Raw genomic sequence first — 26,359 nt, forward strand, 5'->3', positions numbered from 1 at the left:
ACAGGTTTGGTCATTCCTAAACTGCATTGTCAATCCAACCTACGCATTCTCTTTTTCCTTTATAAACTAGCTATTGTTTTCTTTGCTAACATATGAAACTAGCAAGCTGCGCTAAACAGATAATCATGACACCAAACTATCTGAAATGTGTAGAGGCATTCTGACTCAGGAAACTGCAAATGTTATCAACAATTTCTACCTTTTAAAGCTGCAGTAACATTACAGTAACTTAATTTACAGTAAAATCACCACAATAATAAATCTAAAGTCACTTGCTAGCTTGTCACTCAAGTGAAGCAGTGGAAGCAACATGAATAAACTGCACAATGCCAGATAAACAAGCTAACATAAATTTAGGATGAGAAATTTGAAGTTTGTTGACTTTCAAAGCTGAAGTAATATTACACTAATTTAATTTACAGTGAAATCACCACAGGAGTAAATGTCAAGTTACTTGTTAGCTTGCTACTCAAGCTAAGCAGCACAGGCAACATGAATTATGTCAGTTCAACAAGCTAATGTAAGTTTAGAATGAGGCTACATGAATTTGCGTTGTATTAATTTAAAGTAGCTACGTATACGGATTGTACAGATTATTTTTTCTTATTTTTACAGCCATAGTATCTTAAAGGTAACATAATATGGTATTTGTCATCTTCTATTATTTATAAAATTGAAAATCCTGATTAATGCTCAAAACTAGAGGTTAACTTATGTAGAAATGCTCCTTGTGAGTCAAAAACCAGGGCGTCGACATACTCTGAACGCTTCATTTGTGACATTTTTTTCTACATTGCTGACGAACTGACGTCAGCTTGTTTTTCTATGTGTTTGTATTGTCGAGACAGGAGCTAAACCAGCTTCATTCTGGTCTAAGGTGCTGTGTAAAGGGTCAGTATCAGTTAAATATAGATTGTAAATCTATAGATTTGAAATATAGTAAATGGTAAATGTACTTATATAGTGCTTTTCTTGTCTTTCAACCACTCAAAGTGCTTTCACACTACATGTCACATTCACCTATTCAAGCACACCATTGGCGCAGCAATCAGGAGCAATTTGGGATTTAAGTATCGACACATCGACATGAGGACTGGAGGAGCCGGGAATCAAACCGCCAATTGTCCAATTAGTGGAGGATCCAGTCTGCCTATGAGTACTAGAAACGTGCGTAATATGTCTCCTTTAACGTGACTGCTGTGCTGTCATCTCAGCTCAAAGTGTAGGGAAGCTGTAAAATGGTAGCAAACATTCACTGTAGCAAAGTAATGGTGCATAAAACTAAGCACATCTCAACCAAAATAACCACTGAACAAGAGTTTGTCCAGCTTTACACGCACTTACTGAAAAAGCATTTCTGTGTGCCTGCCCATAAAACATCCAAATACCATCCTACAACAGTAGAAAATATCTCCATCACATTACTACCCAGCTTTTTTTTCTCTGTGTATCTTGGAGTCCTCGCAGGTTAAAACAAATCGTTCAGTAAGAATTATTTGCAGACGCCATTTGACCCAGCTCTGTTCGCTGTGTAACCTTTTGCCTTGCTGATGCCGGCTGCAGCGTTGCATCATGCTGTGGATGTGCGCCGTCTTGAATGCATGAGGAAGTCGACGGGGCGGGGAGCAGTGGGGCTTGATTTGTTACAACAGGCAGACGGAGAGGCTGCGAGGAAACAGCCAGTATTTCTCTGCACTTTCTCCAGGTTTTTAGGCAGTAAAGTTAACTCTCCTAGGGCATGGATTTATTAGATTAGGCATGTGGATAATGTGAAACATGGAAAGAAGTGAAACAGGAACAAAAATACTGTTAAACATCAATATTGTTTCCTTTTCAGTATGAACCCCGTTGTTGGCTGAAAGTCGGTGAGCCAACAGGGAGTCGTATTTTTTCTGGGATCAAAGCTGCAGAGCCATGTCAATACATGGAGCTCTGATTGTACGTGCATGCATTTGTTTACCCCCGTGTTTGCTTCTCAGAGGGCTCTTTTGCTGTCAATCAGGCTCTCCTGTTTTGGGTGGCCTTGTATCGGGAAGCGTACGCATCCACACACACAAAGACCCACGTGGGCGTTCAGGCAGTAGTACAAAGACCTTTTTCTCCTCTTGCAGGTCCAAGTGCATATGGCTAGCTAATTACTTTCCCATTTATATGTAATGCTATAAGACTCTTTTCAGAACTGCAGAATAACATTGTCACACTGAATTGCACAGCCAGTCTCTTAATTTCTTCTGCAGGAATTCAGTAGTGATTTCAGTATTGACGTGAATTTTCAGCCTTGTGTATGTATGTATGGAGTTTTTTCATAAATGTTTCATATGTAATGAATACATATACATACACAGATGACTATAGAATTCAGGGATGTAATGAATTAAAAATAGCCTTAGGCAAACTGCAACCTTCAGCCAGTGAGTATCACAAGGAAAACATTAAATAAAATTTATGCTGCAGTGTTCATGTTAAATACTTGCACAAATAAAGTTACTGCTTAGTGTGATCATTCGGTACTTGTGTAAAGTAATGCTGTTGTAGAGTGATGTGACAGAATAGAGGACCAATTCCATATTCCTCGTCCTGTGCAAAAATGTGTTCTTAACTTCAGTCGAAGGTAATATTAGGCTTCAGCAGTCCGACTTGGCCAAATTGAGTCAGTATCTTCCAAAGTGATGTTCTTATTAGTGTGAAATTTCACCTCAGTGTTTCCTGAAGGAAGTGTTCTGGTGGTTGAATGCATGATACTGAAATAAATTACACACAGCTGCCAGAATGAGCATATCCACTTAATATGATGAACTTTGAAGACTGTTGAAGTCTGTAATTAGCTTCAGCTGAACTTCAAAATGCATTTTAACAAAAAAAAAAAAGACACATTTAAAGGATATAGCTTTCTATATTTCTCTTATTGGCAACAGCCAAACCAACTATGACTTCACCCTAGTTACAAGCATTGTGCGTGTATCCAAAGTTTATTACTTTTCTTGGACAACCTCTGTCGCTCAGTTCATTCATCCCTGATGAGAATGGTTACTGTAGCTTATTTGTAAGCGGTGTGCACCAAAGAGAAGTAAATATTGTATTACAATAGGCTTAAAAAATGTATCCTTTAATAAACTATTGTATTTATTTAAAGGGGTGTTCATACTTCAGCTTCAGGATATTTGTGGGAATAAATTGTGGTGTAAATTTTGATCATTAATGCAAAATCACAGGTTAAATTTGATTGTAAAAATGTGTAGCACAAAGAATGTGCTGATTTTGAACATTGGTGGGCAAATTTAACTTTTTGTTTGCAACCAACCAAACTTTCTTATCAGTACTCTAACCAGCCTCTGTTTAGTAGATAAACCTGCTCACAGTCTATGTCTGAGATTTATCAGTGGACCAGTAAAGCACTAAAAGTGGGACTAAACAGGTCTATAAAGATCCCGGTAGAGGGAAGCAGAAAGAGAAGAACACGTAGGACTTCATACCATGCGGAACATGATGAAAGCAGCGAGAATGCATTATACCATGTCCTAATTTAAAGGCCAGTGGGAAAAAAGATGATAAACATGTTAGTCTTTAATGAGTCATATGATAGAAAGCCACATGTGTATTGAAAGAGAATAGGACATCCAAACAGGGAAACAGGGAGAACCTTGTTTGAATGATTTACATAAAGCAACAAAGGAAGTGGGATGCTAAACTATAACTATGTGTGTTTAAAGAGGAATTATTATGCTCATTTCCAGCTTTATATCTTTATTCTGGGACTCCACTACAGTAGTTTTGCGTGATTAAAAACATTGTTAAATAACAGGACACTTTTATTGTGAAGAATTTATAGGAAATTAAGTGTTCATCACTGAATTAGCAGAGCTTTTTTTAGTGGAGCTAATCTCCAATGAAACTGGTCGATACAACAAGATATGGAGATATCTGGAGCTCTTTGTTCAGTGGGTCAGTTAGAAACAATGCAGGGAGTAATAGTACAAGCAGGAACAGCCACAGTGATGATGATGATATTGGATGAAACCTCTAACAGGGACTTATTTTACATTAATGTGCCATATAATAGAAAAAAACCCAAAACACTGGAAAAAAGGACATACTATTAGTTGAGAATAGCAGTGATCCCCATAATTTGAAACTTTGGTCACATTTAATATTAACATCCAACATTATAACATTACATATGTATGACAGAAAAAAGGAAAAGCATCATAACCCCCCTTTAAAGACTTTATCCAAGGGTTATGATCCAAGGGTCTGCTGGCCCAGTTACAGCTGATCTTTGTTGTCAATGAGACTCAAAGTAAATTATTAACAATAGCTTTTATCCACCACTCCACAGTGACTGTATATCCACTGCCACCCTTGAAATAAGCTGAGGCATTGCTGCACAAACACCTGCTAGTCAATAAAAGTTTCATACTTTGGTGTAAGCGGTTTTATAGCCATGTGTAAACACAAAGCCCCTTGCTGACAGTTTTGTTCCGACTCACACCTCATCCAAGGGGAGGGAGAATAATGATGAACTGGAAATGTACAGCGTAGGCATATATATACATATATATATATTCAACATACCGTGCTTTACTCTGCTGTATGTACAGTCCACTAGGAGAAAGAGGCCTTAGCGTAGGATGAAAAAGTCTATTTTATGGTACAGCGCGCCAAAGAGTCGTGGATGATAATTAGGGAGTATGTGGTACTCTTGAGGGCTAAGTGAGGAGTTACAGTTACATAAGCAGATTTTCATGTAGGTGTACTTTTTTGAGTACTTTGGCAGTTTGTAATTTTCTTTTCTAATCTTACCTGAAGCAGCAAGAGTTCAGTGTTAAATCAGGCTCATCTTATCCATCTAAATCATTAAGTATAGCTGTCAAAAAGGTAAGTATATATCACACTAAATAAAAAATATCATACACTTAATCAATATAAATCATACATGAAATGCTGATGTCAAGGATAAGACACTTTTCTATTCATGTATTATGTGTGTATCTGAAGCCTGATATGTCTTATTCCCCTGTGCTGTAGAGCTCTATTGTTGCCTAAAGACAATTTAAAACACATCAATGAAATACTGTTGCACTGGGTGACAAGTTCCTTTATTACTAATGAATACACACACTGTAGTTTATTTTGACTCAATCCCACACACACCATCCCTGCTGCTGGAAAAACCAGTACCAAATGTGGATTCATCCGCTGCTGAAAATAGTCCGGAACAAATGCTCCATTTAGTCCAGTTTGACTAACCTTCACTAAAAACTACAGTGCCCAGCTGTTTTAGGAAACTGAAAACAGCTGTATTTAAAGATTCATGTCTTAAACTGGAGACAGAAAGTATTGAGAGACGGTTTAACACATGGCATATGTTTGTAATGAGGAACTTATGAAATATAGAATGACAATGATCATTTCAATCAATATCAATCATGACATAGTACATAAAAAAACTGACAAATCTTGTGCAACAATCACAACCTGTTGTAAGTATGGCTCTGCCTCAAGTTTCCAGCATATCATTGCTTATTAAGTAGCACAGTGACAGTGGGCGTCAGAACTAAGTGACAAAGTTAAGTTATTATTCTCAGCAAAGAGAGGGTCTAACAGCATTAAATCATTGCTTGACCAAAGGTTTCTAAGAGGACAGAGCATGAACCTGTTAAATTCTTTACAGAAACTGGATCAATGATACCACAGTGTATCAAACAGTCAAACATAGTGGTGAGAATATTCACATCTGGGAGTGTTTTGCCTACTTTGGAGTTGGACCTGCACTGAATTGACCAAAGAGACATGTGATACCCTCTGTTTTTTGAAGAATTCATACTGCAGCAAGATCATGACCCCAAACACACCTCAAACCAAAGAAGACCAAGCAGTCCTAACTATCATGGACTTTTCTCCACAGACCTCAACCCCATGGAACATTTATGGAGGAACTTGAAGACTGAGAAAGCCAATCATTCTGTGACATCACAATAAGCTCTTTGGACAAAATAGTCAACTCCTGGTGGGATAACATGAGTCATCAGGTTTTGAACAAACTTGTGGAGTCAGCTCAAGTGCATGCAGATCAAATCAAATACTGAGATATTCTGAAATTCATGCACATTTTTCAAAGATTCAACTATTCACTCATTGCTAAGCTGATATTATCATTTTTAATGAAAACAAATCAATAATATGTTGAAACAAATGCAAAATAGAAGTATTTTGACTGGTATTCTAAGATTTGTGAGACCTCACTGTAGTTGTTTTTCTACATTTTAAACCCAAGTGCAAATTTGGCAAGCTCTCCATTAGCGGCGCCCCAGACACAGGCCAATTTACAGGCAATGAAGGAGGGAAACAAAGTGATGGAAAGTCAATGAAAGTCATCAAAACCAAATCAGCCTTTTAGCCTTGGCTGGTTTTGGATTCACAGCTCAGAAACCGCCGCTAACACATCACTTTATTGTTTACTCATGCTCTCTCTGTTTATGAACTTCATTTTTAAAGTGAAGGTGTTACCTTTGGTACAATTTCCTTTTAACCTTCTCTCAGAAGAACATAGGTCATGCCTTTATGCCATTACATTTAGTGTTTTTAAGGCTGTAATTATGTTGGGTAGACTTTCTTTCCATAACAATAGCATTGGTGTTTTGACCCCTTGGCTGCAGTATATTGTATTACTCAGATTTGTGTGGCAGAGGGATGCAATTCCCTCTAGGCTGTGGCAGGATTGTAGGTTCAGAAGGTTAGGCAGGTGGTAAGGCAGCGGGGATAAAACAGCCTAGACATGCTCACTGGTTGGATCTCCCCTCAATCACACCCAAGATTGGTCATGGATGCCTGCAGCACTTAGGTCACCCGGTACACACACACACACTTTCTCACACAGATGCTAGTCGTTGAGGTGTGTGTGTGTGTGTGTGTGTGTGTGTGTGTGTGTGTGTGTGTGACACAGCAAGCTCCACTCCATCTTTGTCACATTCCCTGTGGGACTGCAGCCTATCCAAGTGTCAGCCGACCTGCCAGGCAATCAGAGCTCAAAATGTCATCCATAGCCTCAGCCTTCCCTGTCCAGGCCGACCGCCAGGAAGACCATCCATTTATCTGTCTATCCCCCCCCACCCCTCCCACAACCCTCAACCTTTTATCCTACCTCCCACCCTAAGATGTACAACCTAGAAAAAAGACAAATCCGAGTCCAGGACAATATTTTTTCTTTGCCCTTTCAAAGCACAAGGCAGTATTTCTTGAAAAATCCACCATCAAATTAACCTAGCTTGATATTAAAACCTCTGTTGACTGCATTTGATTTGAAGGTATCTTTTTATACATGCTCCCAAGAGCTCCATAAACTTACACACCCTGTTGCTCAGTGAGCAGTCAACCTGGTATCAGTCATGCATCTGGTGAAAAACTTGTTTTCATGGTCCACTTGATTATTGAGCGTGCACTCGTGCCAAATCTGAGATAAAAGCTTTAAAAGGAGCACCAAGGAGGCGTTCGGCGACTCCTATTACTACGATCTATCATCCTCTGATGGTTTGCGCGCTGCACGAGAGAACTGCCCTAGCTTGTGTTACCGCCACACCAGAGGAAAGCCACTTTACAAGGAACGATAAATAGCAAACACAATACATACACAAAGAGAGAGCAGCGCTGAGCACTAACAGCAGGCGGCTCTCACATTTCAAAAAGGCTTGTTTGAAAGTCTGGAAGGGGAAGTGTATTGTGGCGGGTCCATAAACTATCTGTTACGTTCGATCTGTTAGTCATATCAGGGTGGCGGCAGGCGTTGTCTAATAGTGTGTGATTTGATGCAGGGGGGAAAGAAGAAGTGCTAGTATTTCTGTAGCAGGTCTTTTACACTGACAAGGTCACAAGAGTGGCAATTGGGAAAAACACATGTTGACTTCGGAACTACACAAAATAATCTTGACATTGTGGTCAGCAGCTCAATAGACTTTCTTTCTGTTGCATAAAAAGTGTCAGTAACTCAAGCGTCGCATATACTAATACAGATGTCATTACACACCATTTTAGCATATTATCTGATCAGTGAAACCACTAAAATGTATGGTTGAGGGAGTGCCTGTGAACATGACCAAAAGTCATTGGTTATCCAATAATGCAACTAAGTGAGGTTATTTTTCTACTGCTGTTTTGTGGTTTTTCGCCAAACAACTTAGAGTTCATCATTATCACTGGAGTGACCTGATTTATATGTAGCCTGGGAACGCCATGACACATGCAATCGGATTTGTGATCTGGCTAATGGAGACAAATGTGTGTTGTAAATGAGAGTAAATGAAAGTGTGTTAAAAAAACATCTGGATTTTATAGGACTATGAGACAATTAAAATGATGTGTAAATGGAAATTTGAATAAACACAGTAGGTATGTATGTATGAGTGTGTGTGGATAACATATTACTGTTGTTTCAGCAAAATTCCAGGGACTATATTTCATCATGTAGAACAGACCCTTTCTTCAGCTTGGAATATAGTAATTTAAATACTGACTAATATTGAACAAACACTAGGCAAAGCACAGGTGCAAAACAAACAAAATGACTCATGGCTGAATTCCATTTAGCTGCTTCAGGTCATGCATTGGACTGGCATCATATGTACCTTAACTATGACCACACATTTGACCATACATTGCCTTACATACAGTATATAATGAACTATGTTAACAACTGCATCTGGGCCTCGGTGCAAGTCACCAGCACAATTACTAGTACTCTTGACAAATCTAAGTATCCTTTTTTTTTGACTGATTGAGCATTGCATGATGGGTGTGTGGGTCACTACTGTAACACACTGGTTGTGTCTGAAATCACTCTCTATTTACTATGTTATAGTGCTCTACATTTACCCTCCACCATTTTATTTAAGTGTATGAATGCTGAGCACAAATTGATGACGATTAGTTGGAGTCCGAAATCTTGATTTGCTGCTGACTGTTGAGTGAATTTAGTGTTTCTACTGTATAGTGTGGAGTAGTGAATGAGTGAATAAGGGAGTGAGTTCAGACACAACCACTGTCACTGGGACACTTGAATACAACAGAGCCTTGTTAACATTATTGGTAACACCTGTGCTTTTCCTTCTACCAGAGAGTCAAAACGTCTGTTGTGAAGGTGTCCTGTTGTTTAAAGGCCTTGCACACCTGCACTAGTTACTTTTGCTAATTAGACCTCTATTTATATCAAAGCTGTGCAGAAATATACTGGTAATGAAGTCACAAGAATACGTGCAATAATCAAATGATAAAGGAATAAGTTTGACCTGCCCTTCCCATTAAAAACTTACCATACTAGGTGTAATTCTTGATGAAGCAGTGAACTAAATGCTGACTAAGAGAGGTTCATTTTTCCCTTTAAGACCCTATCTTACATAAATGCGATGCTAATTACTAAAAGTTGACGCTAATTACTATTATTGCTTGATTACCACACAGGCACGTACATTACAAACCCATTAAGACATGAGAAGCGAGTTCATCTGCAGTGTGTAAGAGAGCGTGTGTGTTTCTCCAGCCGCCGTGTGCTGAATAACAAACCCGAGTGGCGTTTCATAAGAGAGCCTGACATTTCCATTTTCACTGTGGCGTTAAGTGCTACCTTACCTCAGGCCTGTCCCACCCCGACACATCACTGCGGCTGCGGAGGACACGGACACACACACACACACACACACGTCGCATTCTGTCATCACTCACACCCCGACTAAAGACCGCCGGCCGATTCGTGAAGACAAACAAACAAATTCAATTGAGGAGGTTGAAAGAGACGGACAAAAGCGGGCCTAGCTGGTCTTTCAAAAAAATCCTCAGATGACAGTAGAAATCATAATGACTCAGAGAGGATATGTAGCCTCTCTCTCACACACACACACACACATCACCTCTTCCCTTTTACAACAGGGGTAGATCATGCTGTTTATTCTGCACTGCTGTCTATGTGCGAGTGTGTGTGTGTGTGTGTGTGTGTGTGTGTGTGTGTGTGTGTGTGTGTGTGTGTGTGTGTGTGTGTGAGTGTGTGTGTTGCACTTTGCAACCGGAACACATAAAAGAGAACGTATTTGGAAAAGAAGAAAAAAACATATTTTCACCGAACATCATTATCACTGTCACTGAGCAGCAAGTTTGAAGATCAAAGGAGAGAGAAGCGATGGCCTCTGGCAGTGGAGACTCACCCCACCAAGGAGGTGAAGGACAAAGTCTCTCCAAGCTCCCCCACCTCCACCTCCACCTCCTCCTCCTCCTCCCTTCTCCTCCTATTGCTTACTTTCAACCCAACCTGGTGCTTTGTTCACCTTGTGCTTTGAAGCAGACTGCAAACTTCATGTCCTAATTTCACCCGTCACAGTAGCTTAAACTTATTTTATTCACAGACGTGTGACCCTGCCCTTTCTGATTGCCTCTGTCCGTCTCTGTGGCTATGAGGTCAGACGCTGATGATGTCATTGCAGTCATCTTATGCATATGAATATTTATTTTCTAGTTGTAAGTTTCTTTTCTAGTTTTCTAGGTGTAATCTTTATTTTTCAAGGCATGAAAAAGCAACTAAAACTGCTTGTAGCCTGTGAGTAAACTTAGCAAAACATCTTTAACACATTAGCAGTTTTATACAGGCTAATGTAAACTTTTACCCTCATCTTTTTTACCTTATTATTTTGCATTTTTGCTCTGTTCTCTAGTGGGAAGCATCTTTCACTCACTAAGCTAACTTGCATACTTTGTCATCTGGAGATAACACAAGATAACAACAATCTTTGTTTTTCATGGTAAGAAAAAAGCAGCTAAATTGCTAGCGAGTAGCCTGTGAGTAAACCTAGCAAAACACCTTCTAACTTTCATGCATTAGCCGTTTTATACAGGCTAATGTTAAACTTTGACCCTCAACTTTATTACCTTATTATATTGGAAATATGCTTACCGGCTCACATGTTTGTAATGGTAATATTTTTTTACTTATTTAGCCCTTTTGCGTTTTTGCTCTGTTCTCTAGTGGGATCAGTCTTTCACTCGCTAAGCTAACTAGCATACTTTGTTATCTTGAGATAATACGATAATTACAAGATGACAATAGTTTCATATGTCAAGGTCATAAGATAATGAAAACTCTAGAAATCTATAATTTTTATATCAACTATGAATCAAAACAGGTTCCTCTTGTCACGAACTGATAGAGAACAATCAACTCTGAGTTTTAGTACTTTTTAGTCCATAGCTTTGGTTTCACTGCACATTAACTGTATAATTTAATCTTAGCATTCAAATTAAAACTGTTTCCAACTGCAGGTTGCTTTATTCAGTCACATAGCTCAATTCAATCCACATTAGTGTTGGCCAAATTGTAACTAGAAGTTGAGTGAATATTGGAAAAAAACTTGACACATGACAAATGTTGTGTCCATGTGTGTCAGATGTGAATGTTTGCAAGCACATTAGCTACAAAACATTTATGAGACAATAACCTTTCAGGCTCTAGGTTTGTATAGAATTCTTCTGCCCCCATGTGGTCAACATCATGTGGTTATGTGTAGCTTTAAACCTACATTAATTGAAGCTGTAAACACAGTAATATAGTATCACTTTATTCAATGACTATATTAGCATACCAGTTGCCTATTAACACATCAAGCATTGCAACAGGAGTTGTTCTTTCTCCCAGGATGACAAATATAAGTCCTGTACTCACTCCTTTTAGCTTTGTTTTGGTTTCCATGAACTTCTGAGAAAAATATCTGGTTCTTTAGCTGTTCACGTCGTCTGTCTGCTGTTTAGTGATGGGCAGGTAGCTGCAGTCAGTTTATCGCAGCTTGTTAGCTGAAAATAGCTGCTGCTGCTGGAAACAGGGCTGATAAGAGCAATGAGACGGAACCAGAACAGTAAAGTTGTGGGACATAAAACCAAAACGAGGTGGACAAGGCGTTTTACTGTGCCGCAACACCTTTTTTGTTGATGTGAACCAAATTAACAAGAGAAATGTTACTTTTTACTCCTTGACTAGTAAATTTGCAAACTTTTTATGTCTTTTGGAAAAGGCCGACAAACTTCTTTTGTAACCCTTCCATACCACTTACAACTATAACATTGGTGAAAGTTGAGAAATGTATGTCACAAACAATGTAGAATATGTAAAGAATGTTGCCTGTAGATTGTTTTCATAGGAAATAGGAGCACTTACGTCTTTATAATGTTATGTAGTGTTTCTTTCATTGTAAGCCACAGTGAATGAGAGTTTCAGTGTCTGGAGCATAAAGTGTAATACAAAAACTAGACTTGTGATTGTATTAAATATCTGTATTATTGCTCCTCTAAATCAATAGTCCTCCTGGACAAGTTTTCTAAGTTCCAACTGAAAGACAAGTACATTTTCTGAGTTTACCAGTGTCTGTATTTAAAGCTTGGTCACTGTGACACAGGAAGAGGACAAGGAGATGTGCAACGGACATAGAAAATGTTAGTGGAATAAAGTGATGCTCAGATAGAATTGGTTCAGATGTGTGCCTGGAGACAAAACAGAAAGGATGTTACTATCTTGAGGTGGGTTAGGGTTAAACTGAAGAGACGTGACTCAGACTGTCTACTGTATAGGAAAGAATGGAAAAAAGTCCTTGTAGCACAGTGTTCTCCTCATACAAATCTCCACATAATTAACCAGAATCAGGTTGCAGAAGTGGGAGGAATACGAAAGCCAGACGGGGCACAATTGGATGGATGTTGAGATATACTATATGCTCCTTCAGTTCTTCAGTTCTTGGACTTACATGATTTATTAACACACACCGTACAGCAGCACCTGTAAACGGATGACGTCAACACAGTGATTCATTTATGTGTATTTGTGTGTGTTTTTAAACTCAGCATTTCCTAAAAATCTAAAACGATGCTTTTTAGAATTCTAGAGTATAATTGAACCCCTCTTGGGCGCGAGGCAATATTAAGTGAGGTTTACGATGAAATCCTTTAACATGTGGCTCTTTGACAAGGCCCAAACACTTGATTGATGGGGAAACAGTGGGGGATTTTTAATGCCTCTTCTACTGCACCCTGGCGCAAAACTACCCCGTGTGTCAGCACCCAGGAAAATATGACCACAAATTGAAACCATATGGGGAAATATATATATATAGTACACTTGAACCTTCCCCAAATTCATTTTCGGGGGGGGTGGGCGGGGGGATACAATTTGCAGGATGCTTGCGCTGCAGAAAGAATCGGGTCTTGGTAGGGGGTGAGAAATGAAAATGAACGGAACGATTTAGTATCTAGAGGTTTGTGTGTGGAACTGATTCCACAGCTTCTGGACCGCCTGGTGTGCTGTGATGTGGCTGACACCTCCACAGACAAGTTTATTTAGCTCAGCAGTCTGAATTAAAACTCAGCTGGGCCTCTCTATGCTGTTTACCTATTCAGAGGAGGCTGCCATTCCTAACGTGGGCGATGTGATGCACAGATGAATGGAGGTGATGGGAGAGTGCTTTTGATGAGGTGTACTCCAACTCTCATGACTCAGGGAGCTGACAGAGAGGTGTGTCTGCCCAAGCCTTCACTAACCCTATTAATCTAACAGATGTTTTCAGTTTACTTGTGTTCATCTGGTGCCTGCTGGATCTGCAGAGGATGAACATCAGCATCATTTAATCCTTATTGGATTTCCTGAACTTATTCTTTTTTTTCATGCATTTTTTTTTTACCAAAGATCAGCCTGCGTAGGGTGCTGAAGGCAAAGACAAATAACAAGATTTCAAGAGCGAGAGTGTGAGATAAAGGAGAGGGAAGATCAGATCAGAGGATTGCAAACATGGAGATATGAAGCGGAGGAGCGAGTGAGACACATAGAAAGAGGAGGAGAAGCTGGAGTATGGAAGAAAAGCAGCAGGTAGCTGATGGGTAAACGGGCCTGGCACGGGCTGGAATGAAGAAGTGCCTTCAGGCTGCAGGGACTTTGGAGAGAATAAATGCCACTGTTACAAACAGCCCAAACCAGTATTAATCTCCCCGATAGCCTTCATGCCCGCCGTGCATTAGAGGAAATAGCGTGCTAAGCCACAGACCCATTCAATCTTCCTCGCACGCTCCCTGAGTGCAGCCTGCAAACAGCCGAGGCCCAGCGCAATAAGGAATGATGGAGGAGCCGAGTGCGCAAGCAGCCCCATCAACTGCAGCGTTTTACATTTTAATCACATCACACAATAAGACAGGTGGAAATCAAGTATGGGCAGGTAGAGGGGAAGTAATTAACAGTGACAGTGGAGGGAGAAGGATGGAAGAGATAGAAAAGGAAGGGAAGAAAAGTTTGAAAGAGTTCTTTCGGCTTTCATCAATGTTCACATAGAGGGTTTTAGATCAGATTTGGAGGTTTTTTAATTCTCTGGGAATTGATTTAAGGTTGGATGCACACAGTTTTTTGATGTTATTGAAATTATGGGAAGTGTTCAAAGCTGTGGAAAAGAGGATTAGTGCTATTTTGTCCTGTTTCGGTAAAGTGACCTTGTTTTCTTGCACCCTCAAAGAGCTGCACTGGTTTGACGAAGGGCTTACCAAGACATGTAGCCTCTGGTCACCTTTGAGGGACGAACTGGGAATTAAACCCTGAACTCCAAATTAATTGCTCACTAGATTATTCTCCAGTCCTTAGGGTGGATTTATCATCACCCAGAGAGGGTTGTGCTTCTCAATCCTTGCTTCTTTTCAATGCAACAAACGCGTCCAAAACTCCGAAGGAGGCAGGAACCAGTCACCTGGGTGTAGTTGTCCAGGCCCTCTGCCAAAGTTAAATGGAGTCTTATGGACTCAAATGGAAATCTTATGTTTTCCTCATTTACTTCCGACTCCAGTCATCAATCTTTTAATCTGTGGTGAAGTGCAGTCAGGGTGGTTTCTGTCGGGCTCCTGAAGCACGCTGCACTCTCAAGGTTTTATTCCACTAAGTGTGACAAATGAAGAGTGGGACGTGGCTGCACACACCGCCTCGTAAACCGATGCCACGTACAGGCACTCGTGATAGAGTGACTACAAGTGGGCGAAAGGTAAAAAGTGGGGGTTGAGCGTTGGCTTTGTGATGTTAGTTATTGTTTCCTCGAATCAGTGTTCAAGAAGGTATTTGAAAAATGTCATCGTAATCACATTTTACTTATTATTTAGAAGGTAGAGTAATTGGTTACATTACTTGTAAGTTTACAGTCGCTACTCAGCTGCCAGCTCTGTCAAAGGAAACTGGGGGGCCCCTTCCTGTCAACAACTAGTATGATAAGAGTGCACACCATGGTATTGGACTCTTTACGCCCTCAAGAATCGTCCTACGTCCTCTTATGTTAAAATTTTCAAGTGCCCGAGCTGACCAGTATAAAGATGACTTATCTATGGATTTTCCAGAACAAGCACTCTCCTTTAGACCTGCATTGGTCTCCACCATAAACGAATTGGAGTTCCCAGTTCAAAATTCGGCGCACACTCTATTCCTAAAGCGCCACTCCTTATTGCTAAGTGTGCCTAATGTAGTCACAGCTACCTGTGACTGTCTCAAAGGCTGAAAGGTCATTCTCAAAACTGTAACTAATTAAACATCTGATAGGCACTATGGCACCGGGGAGACTATTGGGGCTGACCATCCTTAGTATGGAACATTAATGCACTTGTAGTCTGTAGCTACTTGAATAGGGTGGTGTGGGATTTTGCTCATTGGTAAGCAAAGAGATGTGTTCATGTATACTCGCCCACAAGCATATAAGAACACTGATACTTAACAGTAGTCCTATTGTTAAGGTGAACGTGTATTCACGATTGCTGTAAATTTGGCCTTAAAGGAAAAGCTTGTTCTGTCTATCTTCACAGTACAGTGTTTTTGAGGTAATAATAACAATAATAATAATAACTTTATTTTGTATAGCGCCTTTCATGAAACCCAAGGTCGCTTCACAATAACAAGAACACAGACAAAAAACACACATTTAGCCGGCAAAAGCCTGCAGGAACAAGTGCCTTTTCAACAGTGATTTAAAAGAGTCCAGAGTTGGTGCTTGGCAAATGTTAGGAGGGAGCGAGTTCCACAGTGTAGGAGCTACCACACTGAAGGCCCTGCTCCCAAAGGTTTGCCTTCTGGTGCGGGGGATGGACAGGAGGCCCAAGTCGGCAGAGCGCAGGTCCCATGAAGGGTGGTAAACATGGAGGAGGTCCATTAAGTACTGGGGTGCAACGGCATGAAGCGATTTATAGGTGAGTAGAAGAAGTTTAAAAGTGATGCGGAACTTGATTGGAAGCCAGTGCAACTGTTTGAGTGTGGGGGTGATGTGCTGCCAGGGTTTAGTTCGAGTGAGAACCCTGGCAGCTGAGTTTTGGTGTTGGAGCCTGTCCAGCGTTTTATTGGGGACCCCATACAAGATGGCATTACAATAGTCCAGACGTGAGGTGATGAATGCATGTATGAGAGTCTCGGCAACTGAGTCAGAGAGTGAAGGACGGAGTCTTGAAATGTTCCTTATGTGGAAGAATGTGTGTGTCACATGAGAGTGTGGAGTCCAAAATAACACCCAGAATGTGCATCTCCGAGGACAGTGAGATGCAGGAGCCATCAACTTGGAGGACAAGATCACCTACTTTGTGGAGCAGATTCTTGGGAGCGACAACCAAGAATTATGGTAATGTGGAAGAGTCAAATGTGGAGTACGCTGGCCAGCTCCCATAATCATGGGCATCACAGGATCAGCACCTTGAAAGAGGCTGTGACAATTTATAGCCTGTAACATTAAAAAGCTCCAACAGTTTCAAATGTACACAATGCAACCTCGTAATCTGTGTCCATTATTTTAAAGTGGTCTGTTAGATTCTGTTGTGTGTTTGAAATGATAAGTATCCTCAGTATGAAAGATATTGAAATCCACTTGCTCTGCACTACAGGTAAGAGGCACCTTCAGGGTTATCTGTGAGGGGGCCCTCATGTTTTCTGCATTGTGGCTAGCTCGATACGATATTTGATACGAATTACGATATTTTAGCATGCTACAAATGAATGCATGTACTGCCCAACACTGCCTGGGATATCTCTCTATTTTCTTAGATAATCTTAATGTCCTGCCATAAAATAAGTTAGATTTTAATGCAGAACTGCTACTAATGAACAAACTAATAACATCAGTCAGTGTTTCCAAAACTAGATGGCAGACCGCCTAGAGGCATGTAGAGGTACTGCAGGGGGATGCACATGAACAGGCGGGAAATATGAAGTGAAACTACCATTGAATAAACTGATAACAATGTAATTATTTATTACTACTTAGCACTGTTAATTGCTGCAATGGATTACAATAAATTAATGTTATTACTGATGTTATTTGTTTCACCTGTGTTACTATGACAAGTCAACATGTCTGCTTGGTCTAAAAGGTCTATGAATCTGATTTATTTGGGAATAATACCACAAGACACAAGAGTGCTCTGCTGATAGCAAGGCTGGCGAGATTCAGGTTAACAAGATTTATTGAGTAAGTAAAATGAATTGGATAAAGCACAATGCAGGATCACCTTTTCAGCATATCCTCATACCAGTCCACGTGATTTATAAGGGAGCATATGGTTATCTATAATGCTAACTTGTGGTTATTTTAGTGAGCACACTCGAGGAAGGAAAGACCATGCAGCTATTTTGATGTGCTGTTTATGTGATTTGAGGCATAGGAACAGGTTCTCGGGCATTCTTGCCATTTTAGCATTAAAAGTAACTGAAAGAATCTGCTGCAACAGAAACGGTGATGCAGTTACATTATAATGGCATTATCATAGTAAGAGCATTTAGAGGTTTGGAGGATGTATCATTGAGACAGGACAGTACATAAGATAATCTTTCTGTGAACTCCCACAGGTGTTCTTCCTGACTAAAGTAAGTATAATTCTGCAAAATTTGGCAAAAATCTGAATCTTCTAATATTGCAGCCTTATTTCCCGAGGTACTACTATATTGTATGATTCCGAAACTCAAAATTTAGTTTGAGGGCTGTCTAAGGTAGACAGTATATAGCGAGTTGGACAGTAAGGGTTAGGAGGCCAGTGTCATCTGGGGTTTCACAGGATCTTCCAACATCAATGTTCCGTCTAGTAAAAAGGTTGAGTATTCAATTTTTGTCCTTGTGTATCAGTTGTAGCATCGTACTGATAGATGCAATACAAACTGCAGCTATATTTAAAAGGTTTAGGGTTAGGGTTTTAAAAGGAAAAAAAAAAATCTGGCTGTCAAAGAGTTCATCTCTGATTCCAAAAAAAATAATTCCAGTGTGGTGTGTGTTTACTCCACAGCTCCAGGGGGGTCGATCTGTAAAACCTACAACGAAACCCATCTCAACCCGCCTGAAGGAGCTGCTCACCCAATAATACATTTGGAATTCAGAGGGGAGGTTCGGTGATGGATAGTCTGAATTTTAAGAAGCTTTTGCTCCCTGACAAGAATTAAGATCTGAGGGAAACACATCTTTCCTAGTTTGGGTGATTATTTTGGCATGAAAAGACTCCATGATATCTTTAACTGTCCACACTGGAAATATAAAGATTTTATCTTGACTGTACTTGACAGTACAATCTTCTGTTGCCTGGTGCAGTTGAAGTAATTAAAAAGTGAAGTACTAAGAATTGGCTTTGAGTTGCCTATGGCTACTACTGCAGTCTGCCCTCTGCTGAAGAGCACATGTCAGGACTGCCATTACCGCTGGTGAGTGAGCTTGTTAGCGTTGGGGTCAGCAGCTAAGGGTTAACAGGAGAATGAGGAGCGGTCAGTGAGGGGTAGAAGGTCAAAAGCTGGGGTCGAACCCTGGAAGTCAGAACACTAATGGGATACTCAGTGTGGGCTGAAATTGACTCATACAAACACGCATTGATCGATCGCATGCCATGAGTCTTTTGTGCCTCTTTCGGAGCTTTCAGTCACCGGAGCGAGATCCAAACTACTTTCAAAGTAGATAATATGCACTAAATGCACCACCATGTAACAATCCTGTCTATGCAGCTTGCTTGGAGGTGCCTTGACCTTTTGTGCACCATCTCCCTGCATCTTTCACCCCCAACCTGCAAAGATTGGTCCCCTCTAAGACCTCAGCCTGCAAGGGTGGGTTAGGCTGCACCAAATCCGGCAATGTGGAATAAACAGTAGTCCTCCTATTCATTTAAATGCGGGTAATGGGGCTGTGGGCACTTCATAGGTCAGCAAAAAGTATACTGGCCATCAGACAATAAGTTGAAGGGTCAACTTTTGTCAAAATGCAACCCAACATCATGCTGCAGTGGCCGATCAACTAATCTGACAATCAGACTGAAGACATACACAGGAAGAAGAACCTTTCTGTTGAATTTGTTGTCGGGTTGCCAACACACAAAAAGACAAAATAAACTAAGAAATAAGTGAGAACTACAGAAATGTTCTAAAGCACAAATAAACATAACCATACCTCCATAGGAAGGTACTGCTTTGCAAGAACAGGTGTTAACACACCCTAACACAGATTTAAAGAGGTGGATAGAGAAGATACTGAGAAGGTGGGATGCTGGTAAAGGTCATATTTGCCTACCTCCCTGCTGTGTCTTTACCCCCCATCCCAAATACTCAATTCTGTCTCTCTCATTAGCACTGCACACCGCAGAGCAGAGGGGGGGAAAAGGTAAACAACTTGCCTTTAAGAATACACTGTGCCTCCAACCACACAAACCAACGGAGGCTCTTTATGCCTCGCCTCAGCCTGACAGAGCAGCATATGTTGTTTACATGCTAAATTAGCAAAATCTTGTGAATTTTGAAGACGGCTACAGTCTGCTGCACGAAAACTGTAAGAAATCTGTAGCAACAGCAGAGTGTGCCCAAAGGCTATAGCACCAGGAAATAATGTAAGACTGATATATCTGGTTTTAGAAGTGTTCTAATGATATTCTTCTAGTGATTAAAATGATTCAAATAATTGTGGCAGGTTTATATTTATAACCTATTAGGGTTCAGAGGTGTAGCTCGTAAAACTGGCTTTTTGTCCCTGGACTTGGGTCTACTGTCGGGTGTACTTGTACTTGGGTCTACTCTTTAGCCTGACAAATACAAAATAGTTGTGAACCGTCTGAATTTATTAAATTATTTGGAACTGTGGTCAATCATCAGGATATTAAAGGGATGCTCAAGCAATTTAAAGAAATCACGTTTCCATAAAGTTGAGGGACTTAGAGAGGACAGATTAAAAAAAGGAATGGTCAAAATTTAAGCAGCACAGGCTGGGATATTCTTACTATTTTCCCTAGAATGGCTAAACCGCCAAAAACACAGGATCCCACATTTTCCATAATGCAATAATTTAAACTCATAACCTGTTCTTCCCTTATTAGGAGTCTGAATCTTTTTCTATAAACATCTTACTGCAACACTTTAGCAGCACTGAAACTTTATGTGTAACTGAGTGATATGAATCTGTGAGTGTAACTGAGTGCTTTCACAAGCAGACCTGCCACGCTGGCTGGGCCCAGGGCATCCAGGGAAACATTAGGGAATGAAATAGCTTGTAGGATTATATAGGCAGTAAAGATAATGAGTCCATGGGGTTAGGGTTGGTAGTGTTAGGCTTTCTCTGTTAATCAGTTTTTTTTTGCCAGTCAGCTAAATGTGACTGAAAAATATCAAAATCAAAAAGGCTCAGTCTAAGAAAACCAGACACTTTAAACAGTGAACAGACAGTTTCTGAGTCTTAAACCTGCATTCATGCCTATTTCCATACGCATCCATAAAGCAAATGCTCCCCACTGTTCACCAGCTAGTTGCTTACTTTGTCTGTCTGCTGTTTAGTTCTGGGCAGGTAGCATACAGTGGATTTTTCAGAGCTCTTTTGCTGAAAAGAGTTGCCTGCTGTGGCTGGAAATGAGATAAAGGCAAAGGTACTTTACTTGTCACACCTACAGTTGTGCAGTGAAATTCTGTCTCTGCATTTAATCTATCCTAAGTATTAGGAGAAGTGGGCAGTCACTGTGAAGCGCCTGGGGACCAACTGCTTGGTCAAGGGCACTGACAGGAGAATTAACCCTAAAATACGTGCTTTTTAACAATGGGAGGAAACTGGAGCACCTCAAGGTAACCCATGCAAACTCCACATAGAACGGCTTTGCCTCAGCTGAGTATCAAACCCAAGACCTTCTTGCTGTAAGGCAACAGTGCACCAAGCCACAATACAGTTTCATGAGAATGGTGTGACTAAATAAAAACTGTAAAGGAGTGGGTTGTAAAACCAAAAACAGTAAGCTGAGGGGAACTGCCCTCATGACAATAGTTTGTGGATTCATCACTACGAACATCCCTTTAAGTTACACAGTCATTTGACCTACAGTATTGTTACAGTGAAAATATTGACTAGTGCAGCCTAAAGGCCCATTTATACTCAACGTTAAATACGAATACGGACGGAGCCTTCTGTCCGTGCTCTGCGTTCATTTCTGCACGTTTCCATAAAGCTTACGGATACGGACCAAATGGAGCAGTACCACCGGAAACCATGTGGGGGCAGTGTTGCTGTCACTACTCGATACGTAGCTCTAGTGAGATATCAAGAAGAAATAACAATGGAGGAACTTTTTGAGGAAAGGTTGTGGGAGTTGGTTAGAAACTTTAAACATATTGTTTTTGTCTTTTATGCAAGAGGAACGTTATCAATATCTCCTCCACAGTCGCCATGTTTGTTTTTGAGTTTGTTGTTGTCTTAAACTTTTGACTCTGGGCTGCCCCCTGGTGGATGTATTGGTTAACATCCATGCCAATGTAAAGGAAGCATGGAAGTATGTGAGCAGTGAAGTAACATTGTTTGAAAAGGACGGATACGTTTTCGTACGTACGTTGAGCATAAATGGGCCTTTAAGGCCAGGACCTAAGACTGACATATTGAAGAAGCCTAAGATACTTTTTTTTTTTTAAGTATATTTTTTGGGCCTTTTTTGTACAGGTTAGTAGAGAGAGACAGGAAATGGAAACCGCTCAATGTGGGATTTGAACTGGGGTCGCCTGCAGTGAGGACTGTAGCCTCTAAACATGGAGCGGGTGCTCTACCCACTGAGCTATGCTCAACCCCAAGAAGCCTAACATACTTTGAGCAAGCTTTATCCCCTCGAAAATATCTGCCATGCATGAATTCGACTCTCTAATTTAATTTCACTCAAGAATCTCTGAGCCTAAGATTCAGGTTCACAGGCCAGAAAAGAAATTAAGACACCCCTAAGACAAGCCAGGACAAGCTCAAACATAAACAGCAGATGTACTCTACTCAACTTTTCTTTGCACATCATTTCCAATGCAGAAAAAACCCTCCAACAGACATCCACAGTGGCACAGGCCTCTATGAAAACACATGTAGTGTGACTGAAGCCTCTGGAGCACAGCTGGCTGACTAACGCTGCCAAAATTAGTGGTTTGACTGAGGCAGAGACAGGATGCTAGAGGTATAAAAACAAAAGACAGCTTTCGTATAGTAACACATCCTGCGTTGCACCAGGTGTCGGTCAAAGCAACTGCTACAGATGCCTACTCGTCTGCAAATAACAGAAGCCTTAACATGTGCTCTCGTGTACACACACATAGATACACTTTTGCACTCCATGCCTCTAGTTTGATCTAATTAGAGATAGAGCAGAATGTTTCACAGCTGACATCGGCTTCAGTGTAAAGCCACAGGGCTCTGCAGTGTGGACAGACACCGTTCCTTATCAACCTGCTTCACTGGTGATAATCCAGCTGAATGGCTAAATGTAACGGCAGCCTGCATGTCATGCTCTTTTCCTTCCTTTTGTAAATCGTGTGAATGCGCAGTGTTAAATTCAGTGAGTGTACAGAGTGGCTAGATCTTTTGTATTGGATGTTCTGATACTTTCATAATGTGTTCACACATGACAACCTTAGACAGCCACACACCTGCTCTTACTCTCATTCTTCTAACACCACATTTCAACTCACAGTAAGTAAAAGTGCAAGAAGCAGTGTGATCTTCAATGAAAAATAATGCTTTATAACAACTTGGGTGTTATTTTTGTGGTTTTGCTCACCATTTATTGGCTATGAAAACGTCATACTCACCAACTATGATCTGGAATCATTGCTATAATCAAGTCCAACATACCAAGAACCTGGTCTAGATACAGGTAACTATTGTGTAACACCACACCACACGACAGGCGGAGGAGTGTGGAGCTGTGGGTGGTGGTTGAGTGTGTAATGTGTAATGTGTTCGCCTTTGGCTCCACGAGTTCACCTTCTGTCTGATGCCAAGAGTCAAGAGCTTGGCAGACAGTTGCTAGTTTCTTTTTTTAACCGTGACCCTGAGCCTTCACAAATAATGAAAGCAATGACATCTGGCGGTCATCAAGAATTCATACAACTGTAGTTTAATATGTAACTCTTGTTTTAAAGTCTATACGGTGAATGTATTTAAGAGAGCTGGAGAGGCCTATCACGTTCAAAGATTAATTTGTCTGAAAGTTGCAAAGTGGGCTTTCCTTCACACTTCCGCATTATGTGCTCATAAAACATGAGCACTAGAATCCTTCTCCAGCTTTTCCAAGACTTCAAACTTCCTGCTGATTTGTTGCTCACTAAAACGGGGATAATATAATTTAATCATTCAGCTCTTCTACACTTTCCAATGGAATGGACCAAATTCGAATAGTAAAACAAATTTGTTTAGAAGGGGGTTGTAATGCTTAGAATTTTTTTTTACTGCTGCTGATTTTCCAATGATTGTGAGTGGGAAAAATACTTTTTGGGCCCATGTGCATCATGTGATGGACCTGGATGTTATAATTAGCCGGTTTGGCTGCTACATCAATTAGCTTCACATCCCCATGCTCTTCCTGGGGGTTTGGCCTATATTGGTCAGTAAATGCCTTGCTTTTCACTAGCATGGCAAGTCTCCACCTGCACTGACAACCCAAGTGGTGTTTCAAAGCTGTTTGGACTGCTAGCTTAAGAGGTAGCGCGGTCATCGACCAATTGGAAGATTGGCGGTTCAATTCCTGGCTCCTCCAGACTGCATGTCGATGTGTCCTTGGGCAAGATACTTAACCCTAAATTGCTCCCGAACGGTGTGTGAATCTTAGTTTCTGCCTGATGAGCTGGTTGATTTTCAAACATCGTTTGGGGTCAGGTTGACAGAATGACTCTTCAAAAAGGAAATTAACCTTTACGATCAGGCCAGGATAAGTGACTAGAGTAATGGAGTGACTACATGTAATTTACAAACTTAAAATTAGTGCTAGGCTGCTCTTAAACTACATTATGATTTACTTGATAATATTATAGGAATGGTCAATTGAAAAACTGTTCTGGAGGGGTGTTCCAGATGTTTACAAACGTCATGTGTGATAGCTACATTAAATATAGCTAATATGTGTAAACTATGGTTCCTAGAAGTATGACTGCCTGCTAAATACATGATCATCTTGGGTAAAGGAATACATATAGACAAATTAAAAAGCCGTAGGTTACAGTGGAGCAGATTGCTTGTCTTGTATGTTTTCTCTCTAGCCATGGCTCTTTCTATTTGCCTTTTCCTGACATCCTCCTTAATGTACTAGAGAGCGCACATGGATGCTGTGTGTTTCCACCGCTAAACATAGTTCAAATAAAGTATGTGGGTTGATGCACTGCTCCAGAATAGCACACATATGGCTTTCCCATTTGACATCCAGGCTGTATTATTCTGGGATAGAGTGCAGACAACATATACTGTGCAGAGCAGCATGCAGCACAATAAATCAAATCTCAGTAGCATTAGTCAAAGCAGATCATATGACTTACATCATCACACAATATAAGCCTATTAATGATCTTCTGTAACAAACTACAATGGCGGGATAATAGAATCATGCACTTTGTGTAATTTGAGAGTAATTACAGCCTGTAAGGGTCTAGGACTTTTGTTCTTCTATTAAAGGCAGCGTTTTATGACAGAAAAGCAACCGAGTCGTAGTCATATTTCATAGCTAAGTATCCTAAAGTAATGAAGTGGGATAAGACTGCGGTAAACTGTGCGAGGCTGAGTCTGACTTTATTACTGAGAGAAAAAAAAGTAGGAAAAAAGGCAGAACTAAGCAAACATCAAGGAGAAGGGAACATCCCTGTGATCTTCAAGCCTTCCTTTATAGAAGGGGGGGACTGTATATTCTGCAAAGTGCTGACACTTCACATGCACTGTACGCCGCACAGAAAGATAGTTTCAGTGCGCATGAAGTACAGCACAGAAAGGAAAGCAGAAAAAGAGAAAAGGGAGGGAGGTAGCTCGCTGTTGGCTGATGCCGACATTTGCCCATTGCAGCTTTTCTTTCAGCCAGGTTATTTTTCTGTTCACATGTGAAATGAATAGGAGGGTTTCTTAGCTTTAGTTTTCTACTTTGTATTGCTGCAGGTAACAGAGATGACAGTGGCGGTAGAAAGTGGGAGGACAAATAACGTCCGTTTTGTTGCTGGAGATTTGAGGTATGATGGAAGGGGAGGGGTGAGGTGGCAGAAGGAGTGAGCTGCTTCCTGTCCTTCGTTTGTCATTACGTCCACACGAGGATCTCTGCAGGAGGACAACACAACAATTCCACATTGTGTCTGATCCCAGCAAGCGCTAAGAAACAGTAACACACCTTAAACTCAAGGCCACGTAATGTGTGATCCCATATTTAAAATATTCTGCATGCTTACACTACATACCGAGTAGTAAATACTGCAGTTAGTGTCAGAGTGCATGTAATATAGTTAAGTATGGGTGTGTAAGATTAGTGACAGGCAGGGCAGATATAGCAGGCCTTTTTTCATTTAATTAATATCTGAAAGTGCCATTTCCTGTCATATAGAGTCTTAAATCATGACCAATAAAGCTTCTCTCTCACTATGAAGCTCAGTTTATATCGCACTATATATTCAAATATTAGGTGTCTTTCTGTCCTCACTGAGTCTGCACTGTCACTTCATTCTACAGTAAGGAGCAACACACACAAACTGGTTTGAATAAATTAAATTGAGCAACTAATGTAAAGAATGGGAGAGAGATTGAAAACCAACCAGATACTCAGAGCACAGTAACAAAGTTATTGCATCCTGTGGAGTTCTCCAGTTATAGAGGGTTACTGTAGGTAAGGATGCAGCTGCTTTGCTTGATCCATTGCTCAGACACTTACAAATCTATAACATGACATCAAATCCAACTAAGACAAACTATATAAGAGACTAAATAGAACAATTGGCAGAAAACATAAAATCAATGCACTTTCATACATCAAATCATGGTCGATCATAAGGATATTAAAAGGTGTACTCCATCACTTTAGTATTCCATGAAATTGGGGAACTGGCAAGATACAGGTTAAAAAAAGGAATGAC

At 40.5% G+C, this 26,359-nt stretch overlaps 1 protein-coding gene across 1 annotated transcript in view; it reads right to left on the reverse strand.

The window, feature by feature from the left end:
- Positions 1 to 26,359, reverse strand: part of ca10a (carbonic anhydrase Xa) — a 240,071-nt gene that overhangs the window by 86,604 nt on the left and 127,108 nt on the right. Inside the window, exons 5-6 of the mRNA XM_053341436.1 lie at positions 24,417 to 24,431; positions 22,020 to 22,045 (exon numbers count right to left, since the gene is read on the reverse strand). Of these exons, the coding sequence (XP_053197411.1) occupies positions 22,020 to 22,045; positions 24,417 to 24,431 (41 nt within the window). The remainder of the gene's footprint in view (positions 1 to 22,019; positions 22,046 to 24,416; positions 24,432 to 26,359) is intronic.

Source organism: Scomber japonicus, chromosome 20 (genome assembly GCF_027409825.1).
Source record: "Scomber japonicus isolate fScoJap1 chromosome 20, fScoJap1.pri, whole genome shotgun sequence".
NCBI lineage: Eukaryota > Metazoa > Chordata > Actinopteri > Scombriformes > Scombridae > Scomber > Scomber japonicus.